The 15,757-nt window shown below is 40.1% G+C and overlaps 1 protein-coding gene across 2 annotated transcripts; it reads right to left on the bottom strand.

The window, feature by feature from the left end:
• Window positions 1-1,246: 1,246 nt before the first annotated feature.
• LOC137379184 (cholecystokinin-like) lies at window positions 1,247-11,552 on the bottom strand. 2 transcript variants are annotated; one of them, XM_068049902.1, is made up of 3 exons: window positions 11,419-11,552; window positions 7,364-7,630; window positions 1,247-1,647 (listed from the first exon to the last, which is right to left on the bottom strand). In XM_068049902.1, the coding sequence occupies exons 2-3, from the start codon at window positions 7,626-7,628 to the stop codon at window positions 1,511-1,513; spliced, it is 402 nt and encodes a 133-aa protein (XP_067906003.1). In that variant the 5' UTR covers window positions 7,629-7,630; window positions 11,419-11,552; the 3' UTR covers window positions 1,247-1,510. The 2 variants fall into 2 exon arrangements, with proteins under 2 accessions (XP_067906003.1, XP_067906007.1); XM_068049906.1 differs by having other exon boundaries at window positions 7,385-7,630; window positions 11,419-11,546.
• Window positions 11,553-15,757: the final 4,205 nt, after the last annotated feature.

Genomic DNA, 15,757 nt, shown 5'->3' on the forward strand with positions numbered 1-15,757 from the left:
ACCATTCCAGTGCAGCTATGGCACTGGTGTGAAATTGCCTAGTACATCCTAACCCAGACAATTACCACCTTATCCACCTCCTCCATATCATCTGCAAAGTGATGGAATAAGTTATCAACAGTGCTATGAAGTGACACCTACTCACCAATACTGATTCTGCTCAAACCATTTGGCTCCAAATCTCATCATTGCCATGATTGTTACACAGACACAAGAAGAGGACCAAGTGGCTCACTTCACCATCAAGGCAGAATTCAATCAAATATAGCACTAAGGTGCTCTAACAAATGTCTATGGAATATCATTGTGGTTGCTGAAGAGTAATCATTGCAGCAGTCCCACGACATCATCGTAGTTGTTACTCAGGACAGCGTACGTGGTCCAGCCGTCTTAGAATCATACAATGATTAAAGCGTGGAGGAAGCCATTTGGCCCATCCTTTCCCTGTAGCCCTGCATTTGTTTCCCAGGCGCTTATCCAATTCCCTTTTGAAAGCCATGATTGAATCTGCCTCCAACGCACTCTCAGGCTGTACATTCCAGATCTTAATCGCTCGCTGTGTAAAAAAGTTTTTCTTCTTCTTGCCTTTGATTCTGTTGCCAATCATTTTAAATCTGTGTCCTCTTATTCTTGACTCTTCCACCAATTATAATAGTTTCTCTATCTATTCTGCCAAGATTCCTCATGATTTTGAACACCTCTTTCAAATATCCTCTCAACCTTTTCTTTAAGGATAACAACCTCAGCTTCTCCAATCTGTCCACATATCTGAAGTCCCTCAACCCAGGAACCATTCTCGTAACTCTTTTCTGCATCCTCTCTAAACACTCTCTTAGCTGCTTCATCAATGAGCTTCCCCCTCCGCCACCACCCTGCCCCCCAATCATAAGGTCAGGAGTTAATCTGTGCTGTAATGGTTCTGTCGAGTTCAGCTTCATTCATGACACCTTCTCCTCCCACTCAGAACTGTCCTTAAACTGACAATCTTTGGCACTACAGCAAAAGGGAACATGTCACACTGAATGTAGGTGGGAATGTTCTGCGGCTGAGAGAGAGAGAATAGAGGACCTTTAGTCTGAATCTGTACTATACCTGACCCAAAAGTGCTTGATGCTGTCGCTGGGTGCCTGAAATGGAAATATTTTCATTCCCCAGTACCAATAGCCTTCAGCTTTGAGCAAAAAAAAAATCCTTTGTATCTATCTTTATTATAGATTATTAAAACATTAAGCAAAGTTTCTGTTTTGCTTTTATTGTGATGTACTGAACGTTGACAGATGAGATGTTGAATTATTTCAATATTGTATCATTAGTATTAATATTAATAAGAAACTGGACTGAACCAGACAATTCTGCAAAATCCTGCATATGTATATATACATACAATCTTACAACCGAATACACATTAAGTACCATAGTAAATAGAATTTAAAACACTAATTTTTGAAGACACCAAATTAAAGTTTTTCTTTTGTACAGAATTTGGAGCGTGTTTATGTTTTTATTTTTTTTATGCTGAATATTCATATTCTTCAGCACTGCGCCGGCCAAAATCCATCCATCCCACATAATCCCGATCACTTATCCTGTGGGAGGGATCCAGGTTCTGCAATTTGTTTCCGACGAGGGTGCCTCTACCCAAAGATCCTGAGGAAAACAAAGATGAAATTAGATCTGCATTATGTTGTATTTAATCTGAATTTTGTTAATTTATGAGAACATAAGTAGGAGCTGGAGGAGGCCATTCGGCCCTTCATTCCTGCTCTGCCATTCAACAAGATCATGGCGGATCTTCTACCTCAACTCCACCTTCCTGCACTATCCCCATATCCCTTAATATCCAAAAATCTATCTACCTCTGTTGTGAATATACTCTGTGATTGAACATCTGCAGCTCTCTGGGGTAGAGAATTCCAAAGAGTCACAGCCCTTTGAGTGAAGAAATTTCTCTGCATTTCATTCCTAAATTACAGAGGCAACTAAACATTGAAGGAGGTAGGGAAGTGTGATGGGACAATGTGCTAGCATACTTTCACATTGGGGCTTAGATTTAAACCCAGTTCAACTAAAGGGATAGAAGTATCTATAGGTTGGCAGGAAGGTTATTGCCTGAAATAATTTGGGAGTCTCGACCCAGTCCCTAGTTAGCATTGAATTTACTGCATAAAACTGCTCACAATTTGTCTCAAATCAATAGACTCACTCAGAAGTCATAAGGGAAGCAGGCTGGGAAATGGAAATTTCAAACTCATGCTCTAGAAGAATGGTGTGATATATTTTTTAAACTCGGCACCTAAACTGTGCCGTATCTCACCTCAGGGTGTCTGTTGAAGATGAGGCAAGATCTTAACTCATTTAAAACCCATTCACTTACACAGAGTTAAAATCGGGCCAAAGGTGTCAGTAATTAAATATTTCTTGTCACAACACTGACATCTCTCGTCTTGAGTACAGGGAATATATATTTAAGATGTAAAATATCTTTCTTAAAATAATCTGATGTACAAAATACATACTGGTAACACAGTAAGTTAGAAACTCAAGACACCGTGTAAGCATGATAAGATTCAGCTCACATCCGAGCATTCTTGTACAGTGAGTTTACACCATAGTCAAAGTAAAGGAGAAGGGATGATTTCCTGATGTGAAGATGTTTTATTGAAATGAGAGAATCCATAAGTGCATATAAAAACACTCCCAGTGATCAGTTACAGCAGCAAAAGTATTTTTTTTCTATTGGGAAACCTAGGTAAAAGATCAAATATCATAGTTCAGGACTCCAAAGCTGAAAAGAGTAGGAGAGAAGAGGAGGTAAATCCAGAACCAAGTGGTTAGATAAAGTAGATCACTCCTCAACCTTGCAGTTAGAGATGGTGTAGTAACTGGAGAATCTTGTAGGTGGGAAGGCATACTGGAAGAATTGGGCAAATATTTTATAAAATCTGCTATATTTTGAAAGAATTGGTGCTAACTCATAAGAACTTACACCATACTACCAATCTTTATACTCCTTTCAGCAGGAAAAGGTAAACATCGGAGACATTGATCAATGTGGAGACCCAATACAGGATGGGTTTGTTGATTTCCATAGCAATTGTCATCGAGATTCACAGATTGTTTTATTGTTACCTTTAGAAATATTAGACTCGTGTTTTTAGACAATAGAGATGTCAATTTTCCTAAAGGCTTACGTTGGTAGACAGAGTTGCCATGTTACAATGTACATGGTGGATTATGGCCAAGGGGAGAAAAGACCCTTTGTAAATCCTTGTTAATCATGTACATACACTCGGTAGTAATTTTTTTTTTGAGAAAGGATTATCTCAAATTGCATACATGCAGATTAAGCAGTTAAAACTTCTCATTTGTACTCTACAATAAGTTAATGGGAAGCAATAAGTTTCAGTATTGGAAGACCATGAATTAGAATTTCTTCCGTTCTCAAGTGCATCAATAATTAATCCATATTTTATGTATATACATCCACGTTAGGTCTGTCCTAACACGTGTATTTAGCATTTACCCTATACCTGTAAAACGGAATTTTTTTGAGATTTAACTATTTCTTTTAACTTAATTTGCCATTGACTTATGGCTAGTCTAATTTTTTAATATAATTTAATTTGGATCGACTACATTTCAAAGCCTTGTAAAATCAACAGATTCACCTAAACAGGCTGTCAGATGTTAAAGTATAAAAAAATGTCCATTTTCTCCTAAATGGACATTTTGTCGATTTTTAACATAAACTAGAATTGAAGGAACATATGTTCCCAGTACTTTCACAAGGAGAAAAATCCAATTATTTTATTACATTTGCAGCTAATATGCCACCATAAAACTCAAGCAAATTACTCATGCGATTACATTCCAGATAATTGCATTCACAATTTGCTAAAAATATAAAACAAAAATGACTTTGTTCTAACCAGATGGTGTAATTGTAATTTAACATATTTAGTGTTTATCAGAAACAAGCTACTTGTTAATCATTCAGATGTGAAAGCTTTTTGATAGCCAATATACTTTAAAAATGACAGTAGAATTTCATATCAAACATGGTTGTTGTTGTACTTTAATTACTTCACAATACGGTATGTTTGTTTTCATGCTGATTCTGTGGCAGAGATGGAAAGGAAAGCCCAGGTAATTTCTTGAGAAGAAGCAGGGAGAACCAAGAGGCAGGCAATTGTTCACCATGGCGATACCTCCTCTCTATATGTAGACATTAGGAGATACATGTGAGTGACATAGACCATGCCTCTCACTGAGTTTCTCTCCATCCCACATTGTTGAGGAAGTACCTGGTGGATATTCAGGACCTCTTTCTTCATTCTGTATCCTCCACCATAGAAACATGTTCTGGAATGATAGGTTCATTAGACTCTTATGACCGAAAAATAGGTGTAAGGCTGGAAACTGGCACAAAAGCAACGTCGTGAAGGGGACGCATGCTTTAAGGCATCGGCCTAAGGCTAGTTGAAAATTGGTGGGCCCCATCTGCATAAAACCGACAAACTACAAACAGTTATCTTAGTGCCGTTTGCTATTCTTTCATGGGATATGGACATCGCTGGCAAGGGCAGCATTTGTTGCCCATCCCTAATTGCCCTTGACAGCTGAGTGGCTTAATAGACCATTTCAAAGGGCAGTTCAGAATAAATCACATTGCTGTGGGTCGGGAGTCACATGTAGGTCTGACCAGGTAAGTACGGCAGACTTTCTTCCCTAAGGGACATTAGTGAACCAAATGGGGTTTTATGACAATCGGAGATCATTTCATGGTACCATTACTGAGACTAGTTTTCAATTCCAGATTTTTAAAAATTAATTAATTGAATTTAAATTCTACCACCTGCCCTGGTGGGATTTGAACCCATGTACACAGGGCATTAGCCTGGGCCTCTGGATTACTAGTCCAGTGACATTACCACTATGCCATCATCCCGCCCATTAACATGATTAAAAAGTTAAAATTTGCCTTTTCATCACTGGCATCCGACTGTCTCTTTAAGGACCACTGGTTATGCAGTTGTAGACCCTGAAAACTGAGTAGAGCATATGTGGCCCATGTTCTGCCTAGGTTATGGAAAATTTGGAAGGGTGATGCTATACTAACATATTCAAAAAAAAAACATGTTGGGTTCGGGCAAACGCTCTGTACACTTGGATGTTGTGGCTTTGAATTAGGCATTCAACGCATATTCAGGGGGAGAACGGGCACAATGGGTACTTTAAAATGTCATGAAGACATTGAAAATAAGGAAAATGAATGTGATCCCCAATTCCTACAGGAGCAGTACTATTAGAGTCATACAGCATAGAAACAGGCCCTTCGGCCCACCGTGTCCATGCCGACCATAATGCCCATCTATAATAATTCCACTTGCCTGCATTAATTCCATATCCCTCTATGCCTTGCTCATTCAGTTACCTGTCCAGACGCCTCTTAAAAATATTGCTACTGTTCCTGCCTCCACCACCTCCTCAGGCAGCTCATTCCAGATACCCACTATTCTTTGTGTGAAAAATTTACCCCTTTGATCCCCTTTAAACCTCCTCCCTCTCACCTTAAATCTATACCCTCTAGTTTTGGTCACCCCTTGTGTGAACTATTGTTAGCTTGTTGTGTTGGAAGTTTTGTTACCAAAGTTTGAAAGAAATCTCCAAGTGCTTGACAGGAACAGATGAAATTAGTCAGGTACGTGAAACAATTTGTTTTGTTTATTGTTTCTTTTTGAGGTGCCCCAGTGTGTGGCATTGGTGGGTTTTGGTTTCAAGATGTTGAAATTTCCAGGAAATATTGTTCAGCTGTCCTTTTCAGGACAAGCATACAAAAAAAAGAATGTTATAATTTTTATGTGGTGTGATGATACCAGTTCTATGCTTCCCTAAAAGCCATGTAGAGAGCAAATAAAACTGGCAAAAACAAACGAGGGAAACCATCAGCTTACAAGGGGGCAAAGGAAAACATTGGAACTATACAATCAGTGTAAAGACTCTGAACTGGGCAATGATCATATGGTACAACCCTTGGCCCCTCCCCATGCGGTGTAGAAAACAAACCAAGTGCCTCCATCACTGAGTCAACATGTCTGCACCAACGACTAAAATGCAGTAGTCTATTATTCTGATGCTTATGCTCACTGCACAAAATATATGCCACGCAAAATGTTGGCACTGCATTTAATATTTTGACAATCATAGACAAGTGCATTAAGCCTAAGAAGTCCAGCCATGTGAGGTTGAGCATTGCTGGATGCATATCAACAGATGGATCATGGCTCAATAAGTTTGGTAAATACCCAGACTATACTCTGGTGATTAAAACAAATGTCCCTCCCCCCTTGAGCAACATTTGAGGCCTCCCAAACCATAACCTGAGAAGCCTGGCTTTGAAATTCCCGACCTTTTGCTGTGGGGATGGTAAACCCACCATTACTTGCACATAGACCCTATTCACAATTTTCACTGGCAGCTGCTCCTTCTGAGATGCCTACAGTTTCTGTCTGGGGGGGGGGGGGGGGGGAATTTTTGGGGGTAAAAGAATATTGCGGCCTTCTCCAGAGAATACACCGGGGGAGCACAAAACGCAGTGACTCTGCAAACAAGATTGTTCATGCAACAAGTTAATAAAAGCTATAAATTGCCAGACTGAAACCCCACAACCAATGGAGTCCCAATGGTTGCTTTGAATATCTGCATCTACTTGCAAGTGATTGGGCACAGTGTTCCCTGAAGAGGAAAAGATGCAGAACTGCCCAAGGACATTGCAGAATCAAAGCTGCAAATACATAGCCATGTAACATTAAGAATTGCCCAAGTGTTTCAATGTGTTTATTCCAGGGATCACCAGCTTCAGAGTGAGAGCTTTCTTCCTGATGTCATGTAGACCACAGCAACCAGTTACAGAAGTGCTCATGGCATCCTTATGGACTCTGGTCACAGGTGTATAGACCAATACATAAATAATCAAAGCAAAACCTTAGAGACTGAGCATACAGGGCCCAGCAGGACTAAGCAGAATCCTTGCACAGTACAGTTACAGTCTTGATGTCTGTACTTCTGGTCCACTCCTGACATAGAAACTTAACATAGGTGAGAATGACTGAACTCCCCAACAAAGTCCAAGCAAATGGATAGATACGTGAGGATAATTTATAGCAGAATGCTATAATTGGCAATGGAGAAATTGAGTTCTGTTAAGACATCCACATACCTTCCTCATCCAAATCTAACTAGTGATCTACATGGTGAAATACATTTTAAAAAATCATTTATTAAACTATACGAACAACATGCATTCAGTAACCAATTACAGAAAATGTTGAATTATTAAGCCTATCATAATTGGCTGTTTTACCTTGCAGTTGATGTAGCTCACCTTTCCTGACTTGTTGAAGGTATTGTGTAAGTAGGGCTCCCAAGTTGGCTCTTTGCTTGCTGTTCTGGAATGCTTTCACCTTGTCAGTGGACTGGGCTTCCCGAATTTGCCTCTGGTGCATGGCAACGCTTTGCTTCAGCTCACTGCCAATTGGACTATCATTATCAGACCCATTGATGAGTCCGCCAATGCAGCCCGAGGACAGGACAGCGAGAAACACGCACACACAGATTCCACTGTTCATAGCTGGAATAAAAGGAAATGATAACAAGGTATAGTGAAACCTGGTCATCTCGATTAGGCAGTCATCACTCTTAAGTAGTCAATATATCTCAAAACTCTTATTCCATTACTAACAAGAGGCATTCACAATCAATGAGAAAATGAGGCTAAGGATATACATGCAGTAATTGCTAACAGGCAACATTTGTTGAGTAATTGATTTAACTTGCTCACAATAACTATTTGCTACAAACAACTTTATCATCAAAGACTATCTCCCTGGCTACAGAAGGGAAGACTTCTACCTTGTATACATGCTGTACCTGGAATATGGAACCATTCTTACAATCTGAATCTCTGTTAGAAGTTACAGTTGAGGTTAGAACTTATTCTATTATCTCGGCTGAGTTAGACAAGCACTAGCCTGTATCTATCAGTTTGACTCAATCCCTGTCAGTGACCTTACAATATAGAGCTGGCTATGTTTATTAACTTTTTTCTATATTTTTAAGCTGTTTGTCCTCAGCAAGGTACGAAACAGTAATGCTAGGGATTGGAGCACTTTCAGCAAAGGTATGAACACTGATCCGTGCCAGGTGTAGAATGGTTAAATGCAGAATAAATTACACTGCTCCAACTGTGCTCCCAGTGCACATCCTCAACTGCCAGGTGCGAATATTTAGAAATTGTGGCAGGGTTCCATAAAATTTTCCGTCCTTTAAAATTGAATAACTAGGGGAGCACAGTGAGATTTCCCAATGTGTCCCCAGTGAGCAAGGTTCCACAAAGGATTAATAGAATGCATCATGTATTTAAATTGTTCAATCAAATGACCAAATTTTCACATACTGTTGCACAGTAACACCATTCGAACACAAACATATGCAGAAAACCTGATGCTCAAGGCTACATGCAAGTCAGCTCCTGTTGAAGGGCTGTTGCTTGCTCAGTGCAGGAAATGTATAGCAATGCAAGTATTTTCCTAGAATGTATGAACTGGATCTCGATAGGCATTTTAGATGGTCATGCTGCAGAGTTAGTTGAAAGTATATCATGCGCAAGGGACCAGTGAGCAATGACCTGGACATACAGTGAGGACTCACAGGTACAAAGCCCTGATATCCTCCATTTCATGACTGTGAGCAAAGGGTATAACTGAAAGGGTGGATGTTACATCAGTAGGTACAGTGTGTAGGTAGCACAAGCTTTCAATGAATCCTGACCTGTCTTAATATTGAAAAATGTAGGACAGCATTGCATGCAAAACGTTTTATATTACACATGAGGTGACTAAATGTGGATACTTCTGACACAAAAAGTAAAATACTGCCGATGCTGGAAATCTGAAATACAAGCAGAAAACTGGGGAAATACTCAGAAGGTCAGGCAGCAGCTGTGGAGAGAGAAATAGAGTTAACATTTCAGGTCAATGGCCTTGCATCAGAACTGGGGGGATAAAAAAAGAGATGTAAACAGGTAATAAGCAAACCCAGGAGGTAGGGGAAGGGGGAAGGGCAGGAAAGAACAAAAGCAAAAGGCAGATGTGACTAAATGACAAAAGCAATGATGGTGCAAGGCAAAAGGAGATGGTAATGGGACAAGTAAAGTAACAAAAGATGGGTCTGAAGGAGGTGTAAATGGGAATAGCAGAATCATTATCAACAGCTGCTGACAAAAGAATAGGGGCAGTGGTTACCACCTGAAATTGTGGAAGTCAATTTTGAGTCCGGAGGACTGTAAAGTGCCTAGTTGAAAGGTGAGGTGCTGTTCCCAGAGCTTACACTGAGCTTCATTAGAATAGTGTGGGAGGTTGAGGGGAGAAAGGCAGGGGGCAATTGGGACTGAAAATTAAAATGGCGGATGACCAGAAGCTTGGGGATCACTTGGACTGAATGGAGTTTTTCCACAAAGCAATCACCCAATCTGCATTTGGTGTCCCCACTGTAGAGGAGAATGCATCATGAGCAGCAAGTACAGCAAACTAAGTTGAACTAAGTGGAGGTAAGTCATTGTTTCACCTGAAGGAATGTTTGGGGCCCTGGATGATGGGAAGGTGCCATGGGAAGTTTAGAAGTTAAAGAAAAAGTAAATTATAGAAAGGATATGCCTAGTGTGCGGTGTGACTGCAGGACTGGCATTTCATGTTTAGATATAGTTTGACCGCTTAGTTTACGTCGCTTCTGACTGTCTGCCTGTGTTCCTTCTCTATTTGGAAAGCTGTTTTGAAAATGTAACACTTGACAGGGTTTATAGCAAAAATCCCCTGATGGTTACATTAGCTCACCATAAAATAAAGAAACTTTCTAATGTTCTATGTCAAATGAAATCTTTTTGGGATGAAAACGGGATTCCATCTGGTGCTATCATCAAAGTAGATTTAACGTTCCGAAGAAGGGTCACTGACCCGAAACGTTAACTCTGCTTCTCTTTCCACAGATGCTGCCAGACCTGCTGAGTGAATCCAGCATTTCTTGTTTTTGTTTCGGATTTCCAGCATCCGCAGTATTTTGCTTTTATTTAACGTTGATTCTTGGTTTCGGGTTTTACTCATTTTACTGGAAACTGCTCATTTCAGAAAGTATTTACATATTTGGTACATTTGACACAGATTTAACTGGGGCGGAGCAGAAAAAGCTCACACGATTCTGATCATCCGCAACCCCACTACATCAGCTGGAATCAGCTCAGACCGGGGGTTCCAGATGTTCTCTGGGCGCGTTACCAGTAACAGCAGTAGTTAAGAATGTAAACGTGGACGAATACATCTCAACTTCCAGACTAACTTAGCAAATGAGTTTAATAAGTGAGTTCACAATACCTGGTTAACCTAATTTCTGTGCTGTCCTTTCAACTCACCTCCTGAAATTAAAAAAAAAAATCCCTAGGCTTGTTGGACAGATTGGGGAGAATTGGAACAGTGTTCTGGTTAGATGGACCGAATGGCTTCTGTCATGCGCACTGATCTTTTTGAAAAGTAGACTTGGAGTAGTTATTCAGAAAGTATATTGTCCCTGAGCAAAAGCCAAGAACAGAAGACAGTGCAGGTGGAAATGTGTTTTACAGATACTGGATAAAACAGTCTTGACCAAATGCAAAAGTCACTGACACTGGCCACCAGCTTCCCAATGGCAAATGAAAGGGTACAAATAGCCAAAACATATTGGAAAAGGCGAATAGACCGGATTGGGCCGGGGGTGGGGATTCTTTGATCATAGCCATCTCAATTCACGTTATCGTTTTTGATCTGAGTCCGTTAGAACTGTAGAATTTTTTAAATAATGTGCATTTGTTATTGATTGATGACAGGACCAGTAAAATCACCCATGAATATTTGAATTCACCGACTGTATTACATAAAGGGCGCAATTTTCCCTCGTTTGTTTCCCACAATAATTTGTACTTTGATAGAGCCTTTAATGAATAGTCCAAGGCACCAGGAGAAAGTTGCGAGCTTCGAAATTCCACTTAATAAATGAACACTTTTTAATCAGGCTGTACAAGTTCTGAAATAGTCTAACTCAAGCTATTATAGAATTTAGTGTTTGTGAAATGCAGTAGGACGAATAAAGACAAATAAAAAACATCCCTTTCCCCCAGCAGGTTAGATATTTTGACGGATAAAAAATAAGGCAAGAGTAATTTCCTTGGCGAACATTCTCTGTTAGATTGATGTTGCAGGCAGTTCAAAATTCAAGTCCACATCCAGCTCACTAAATCTATGCAAAACATCAGAAGAACTTTACAGATCTACAGACCGCAGTGACTAAATGAAGCAAAATCCCAGAAAAATAGAAGCAAAGAAGAAATCTTACCCGTTAGTGTCTGGGTCCCAGATATTGCACTCGGAGTAGACTCTGCTTCTTTTGGGAGACTGCAGACTCGGAGCTGTTATACAGCAGCTCTATTTATAAGGCGGGGGGTGCAATCTTTGCGGGGATTGACGTGATGGAGTTTTAAAAAAAAACTCGAAAGCGAAGTTATTGAGCGGTGACGCGAGCAAAGTCCAGTCTGAATATGAGAGGTAGAGTGAAAAAGGCTCAGAGTGACTGAGATTCCTTTCTTTCCACGGGGGTTAGGTCGGGTTTTATTTTTAACCAGATCTCGTCATCTGGTCAGATTTCCAATCCTTTTCATTAACATCTCCATTGGAATGGAATCAATAACCCTCGCCCCCAAGACTTGTGATTCGATTGATTTATAACTTGCATGTCCATTCCTAACTTTTTGACATTATCCATAGTTTGCACACTTGCACAATGTGACTGAGAGATTTCCACTCATGCACCGTCTATGTATCTACTCATACATTGATAATTATTAATAATCCTATAACAAACTGTCCCTTCAAATGAATCTATGGAAACATTGCAACACACGCTTTGCTTACCGAGTGTTTCTCCTCTGCAAATTTTTAATCCCTTTCTCAACTGAACGTCCGATGTCTCAACTATTCCGGGGTACCAGCTCCGAAAAGTTCACCATCAGCAGCGAATATTTGAACCCAAGGACCAGAATTAGGTTCAAAGTATCGGGGCCCTTCCACTCAAAGGTCGGATATAATCGGAACCACACATTCAAGTGATTAAACAGGCTGGGGTTTCATGTCACTGCAATTTAAATCTAGTCAATGTTTCTGCTGCCATTTCTGTAGTTGCAACACATTGATGTCTAAACTCTGGTTATTCCCAAATAGAATTTAAAGTTGATCAACGCACGTTGCCTGTTTAAACCTAGCTAAATATCACTGAGCAAATATCTCACTCACATTGGAGTATGTTACTGGAACAGCAAGACTGAGAAATTGGGGCGTCAGTAACAGAACAGTCAAATGTCAACTAACATGTTGTTGTATTTTGTTTGTTTTTTTTTTGCAAGTATCAAGTTGAATAAGTAAATCTGACCGCTGCCAATCCCGACCCTCACCAGGCATCGAATTCTTTACATGGAATCACATTTAATTGAGCCAAGTTTCCTCCAGTTGTGAAGTTTTGAGTGTTGGGTTGTGCAGGAGCTGAGAGAGACCGACAGGAGGCGGCAGGGACATGGAGAGAAGGTGCCGGTACCAGTCGGGAGAATAGACCAGTCGATTCATCCTTATCCAGAAATGCCGGGAGACATAAGAGCAAAAGCAGAAGCGACAATGTGAGTGCGAAGGTGGTGAAATCTCCAGCACCAGAGAGATCAGAAAGACTAAGAGGACTGCAGGGTTAGCGAGTATGGTCCGCGGTTTAGTTTCCCACTAATTGAAATGAATGATTAAACTGGCAATATTAAAACATTATATACAGCCATGTGTGGCAGGAACTGAAGCACGCAACTTTACCCCATTTTTTGGGGGGCGGGGAGGAAAAACATAAAAGGGGCTTGTTGTTTTGACATATTTGTACTTTTTAATTACTGGTCCAGGTTTTGTAGTCTAAATAATGGCCTTGCTATTATTTATGCCCAGATGGTACTGAAGGCGAGGGCAGATGCGTGGTTAAAGTTAAATATCCGAATTGAGCCTCTCCGCTATGAGCTTCACAAAAATAGTATTGTGCTACTGTCCGCTTTAACATTGAAATGCAGTGAATGTCATGAAGTTTCTGCATTTGCAATCTAAACTCATCACAAAGTTAGATCGTCATTTCAAGTCTAAGTACCCTTTTAACAACGTGATAACTGTTAATTACTTCCAAACAACCTCATTGGCATTGAAAATTAAACACTACAAATGTGGTTTCTTTAAAGTTCCTTTCCTTAAGGTTTTAATTGTTGCAGATCTTTAAAATGTTAAATTTTAAATGTTTTTGTTCTACTTTTCCTTCCTGTCTTTTTTCCATCTCTTAATCCAAACCTTCCTCTCTTTCTGTATTTGATTTGACAGTGAATTCAACCACTCTGCACTTCCTGCTCAGTTTTTGCACTGCTAATTTCACAATCCTTCAATCTGGTTGGTTAAGGAGATATGCAGTTGTTTGCCTTGTTCACTCAGGTCCTAGATCCCCTGTTTCTCTCATCATGCCATTACTAGCTTGCACTTTCAGTAATTTGCCACGCAAAAATTTTAAAAATACAAAATGTGCAAGCACAAGTCTGCCATTAGATGCTCTGCCACAGAAAAATCTGGCGCACGATGTATTCAATTATTATTCTGCTGCCTCCGAACAGTGTGGCTCTCAAATTTCCTGCAGTGGGCCCAAGACACCCAGGGGTTCCCGACAGTGAGAGTGTGGCACTGTGGACTTGAACCCGGTTTGGCTTCCCATAAAAATCAGGATGTCTGTGACTGAATGAGTACAAGGCAGCTCCCAGCCACTTAGTTTGCCGTGCCTCTTCTTTATCCCTCCCTGTCTCCCGTTCCCTTGGTGCTGATGTTAGGTGAGTTAAGGAGACGATCATGAAAATGAAAAGCCACCTGAATAATATTCTAAGCAAGCTGGGACATGGGTCATGGACTCGATGGCCTCTTGCTGTGCTGTTATGACTATGCAAATCTGCAGGGAGGGGCCTCATGGTCGAAAACAATTCTCCTAAAGGAGAGAGGGAAGACTTCTGGCAAAGGAGTAAAGATGCTTCAAATGGCAATATCTTCAGAACAGCTGTGTGGTACATCATTTATTTATTTAGAGATACAGCACTGAAACAGGCCCTTCGGCCCACAAAGTCTGTGCCAACCAGCAACCACCCATTTATACTAACCCTGCAGTAATCCCATATTCCCTACCACCTACCTACACTAGGGGCAATTTACAATGACCAATTTACCTATCAACCTGCAAGTTTTTGGCTGTGGGAGGAAACTGGAGCACTCGGCGAAAACCCACACGGTCACAGGGAGAACTTGCAAACTCCACACAGGCAGTACCCAGAATCGAACCTGGGTCGCTGGAGCTATGAGGCTGCAGTGCTAACCACTGCACCACTGTGCCTACTGACTTTATTTCCCCCCCCCCATTTTCAAGCCTCCACATCCACAAGATTACATTGTAAGTATTTTTAGGAGCATTTTTGAGGGCTCATTATTGTCCCTAAAATGTGGTTTGTGTAAACACATAGTATAATTATGTAATACTCTGGGATGAGAAATATAATTAGTTTACAATGGGATTACAATCATTGGCCCTTGCAGCATCACAGAGGGGAGATATTCATCAACATATATGAGGAAAACCTATTCAGTAATAAAATGTTTGGAATAATGTATCATGTAAGAGAAAAGAGTTTTAAATATTCGGGTCGTTTAAAATATAACTATGCTATAATGGATGAGTTAATGTACTAGGATGAACTTTAGTGGCTGTTTCTTATTATCATCCCATCTGTGTAGTTGGGCTTGAACACAGATCCCTGAAATCAAAGAAGATTGAGTGCTAAATCTAAACTGCCATTAATGTCTCATAGGGATCAAAATCTAGGAATTTATATTTGAATACTTATTGAGTATGTGGATGCTTTCTCTTCACATTTGTATTGATTGGTATTATGGCCTCAACTCTGAAATGCTTGAATGGTTACTAAAGAAAAGAAAATATTGAGGGGTTCCATCATTCAATGTAAAGATGAAAAGCTTGCCCAGTTGTTGAAAGACAATACTAATTGTCCATTAAGAAAAACATAGTTCCTGCTTGTGGACTTGGAAAGCAGCCAGCTTTGATTAAATGGTCTTTACCACAGTTGAACAAATTTTGGACCAAAGTTTAGGTCACTGTAAAAGATAGCATCTGCCTATTTTAGTAAAAGCTGACATGGAGGAGTAATTATTATCCAGTTACCGTCTATCTGGCTGACAGGATTTTGTAATGCATTTTGGGAACAGTTCCTCACAATTAATCTTCAGTGGTGCTAATAAATGAAATAATTTCTAAACAGTTCCTGAAGGGTGTGATTTACAACATTTCTGTTGATCCTTGAAAAAAAGTTGAGTCTCAGTATCCTGATGAATATATGCAGAGGAACTAGACAAATCCTTAATTTCCTCCTTTAACTCCCTACTAAGGAACCATCTGGGGTTTTATGTACCAGCGAAGACATGGAGATGAATGATGCCTGTCTCAACACACTTCAGATCAAAATGAATTTAATTTACTAACCCATTAGTAGGTTACCCTTTTGCTCCATAGTTATTGTATTAACTCTTACTTGCCAAATCATCAAGGAAGAAGCCAAAAC

This window comes from Heterodontus francisci, chromosome 2 (assembly GCF_036365525.1).
Source record: "Heterodontus francisci isolate sHetFra1 chromosome 2, sHetFra1.hap1, whole genome shotgun sequence".
Lineage (NCBI taxonomy): Eukaryota > Metazoa > Chordata > Chondrichthyes > Heterodontiformes > Heterodontidae > Heterodontus > Heterodontus francisci.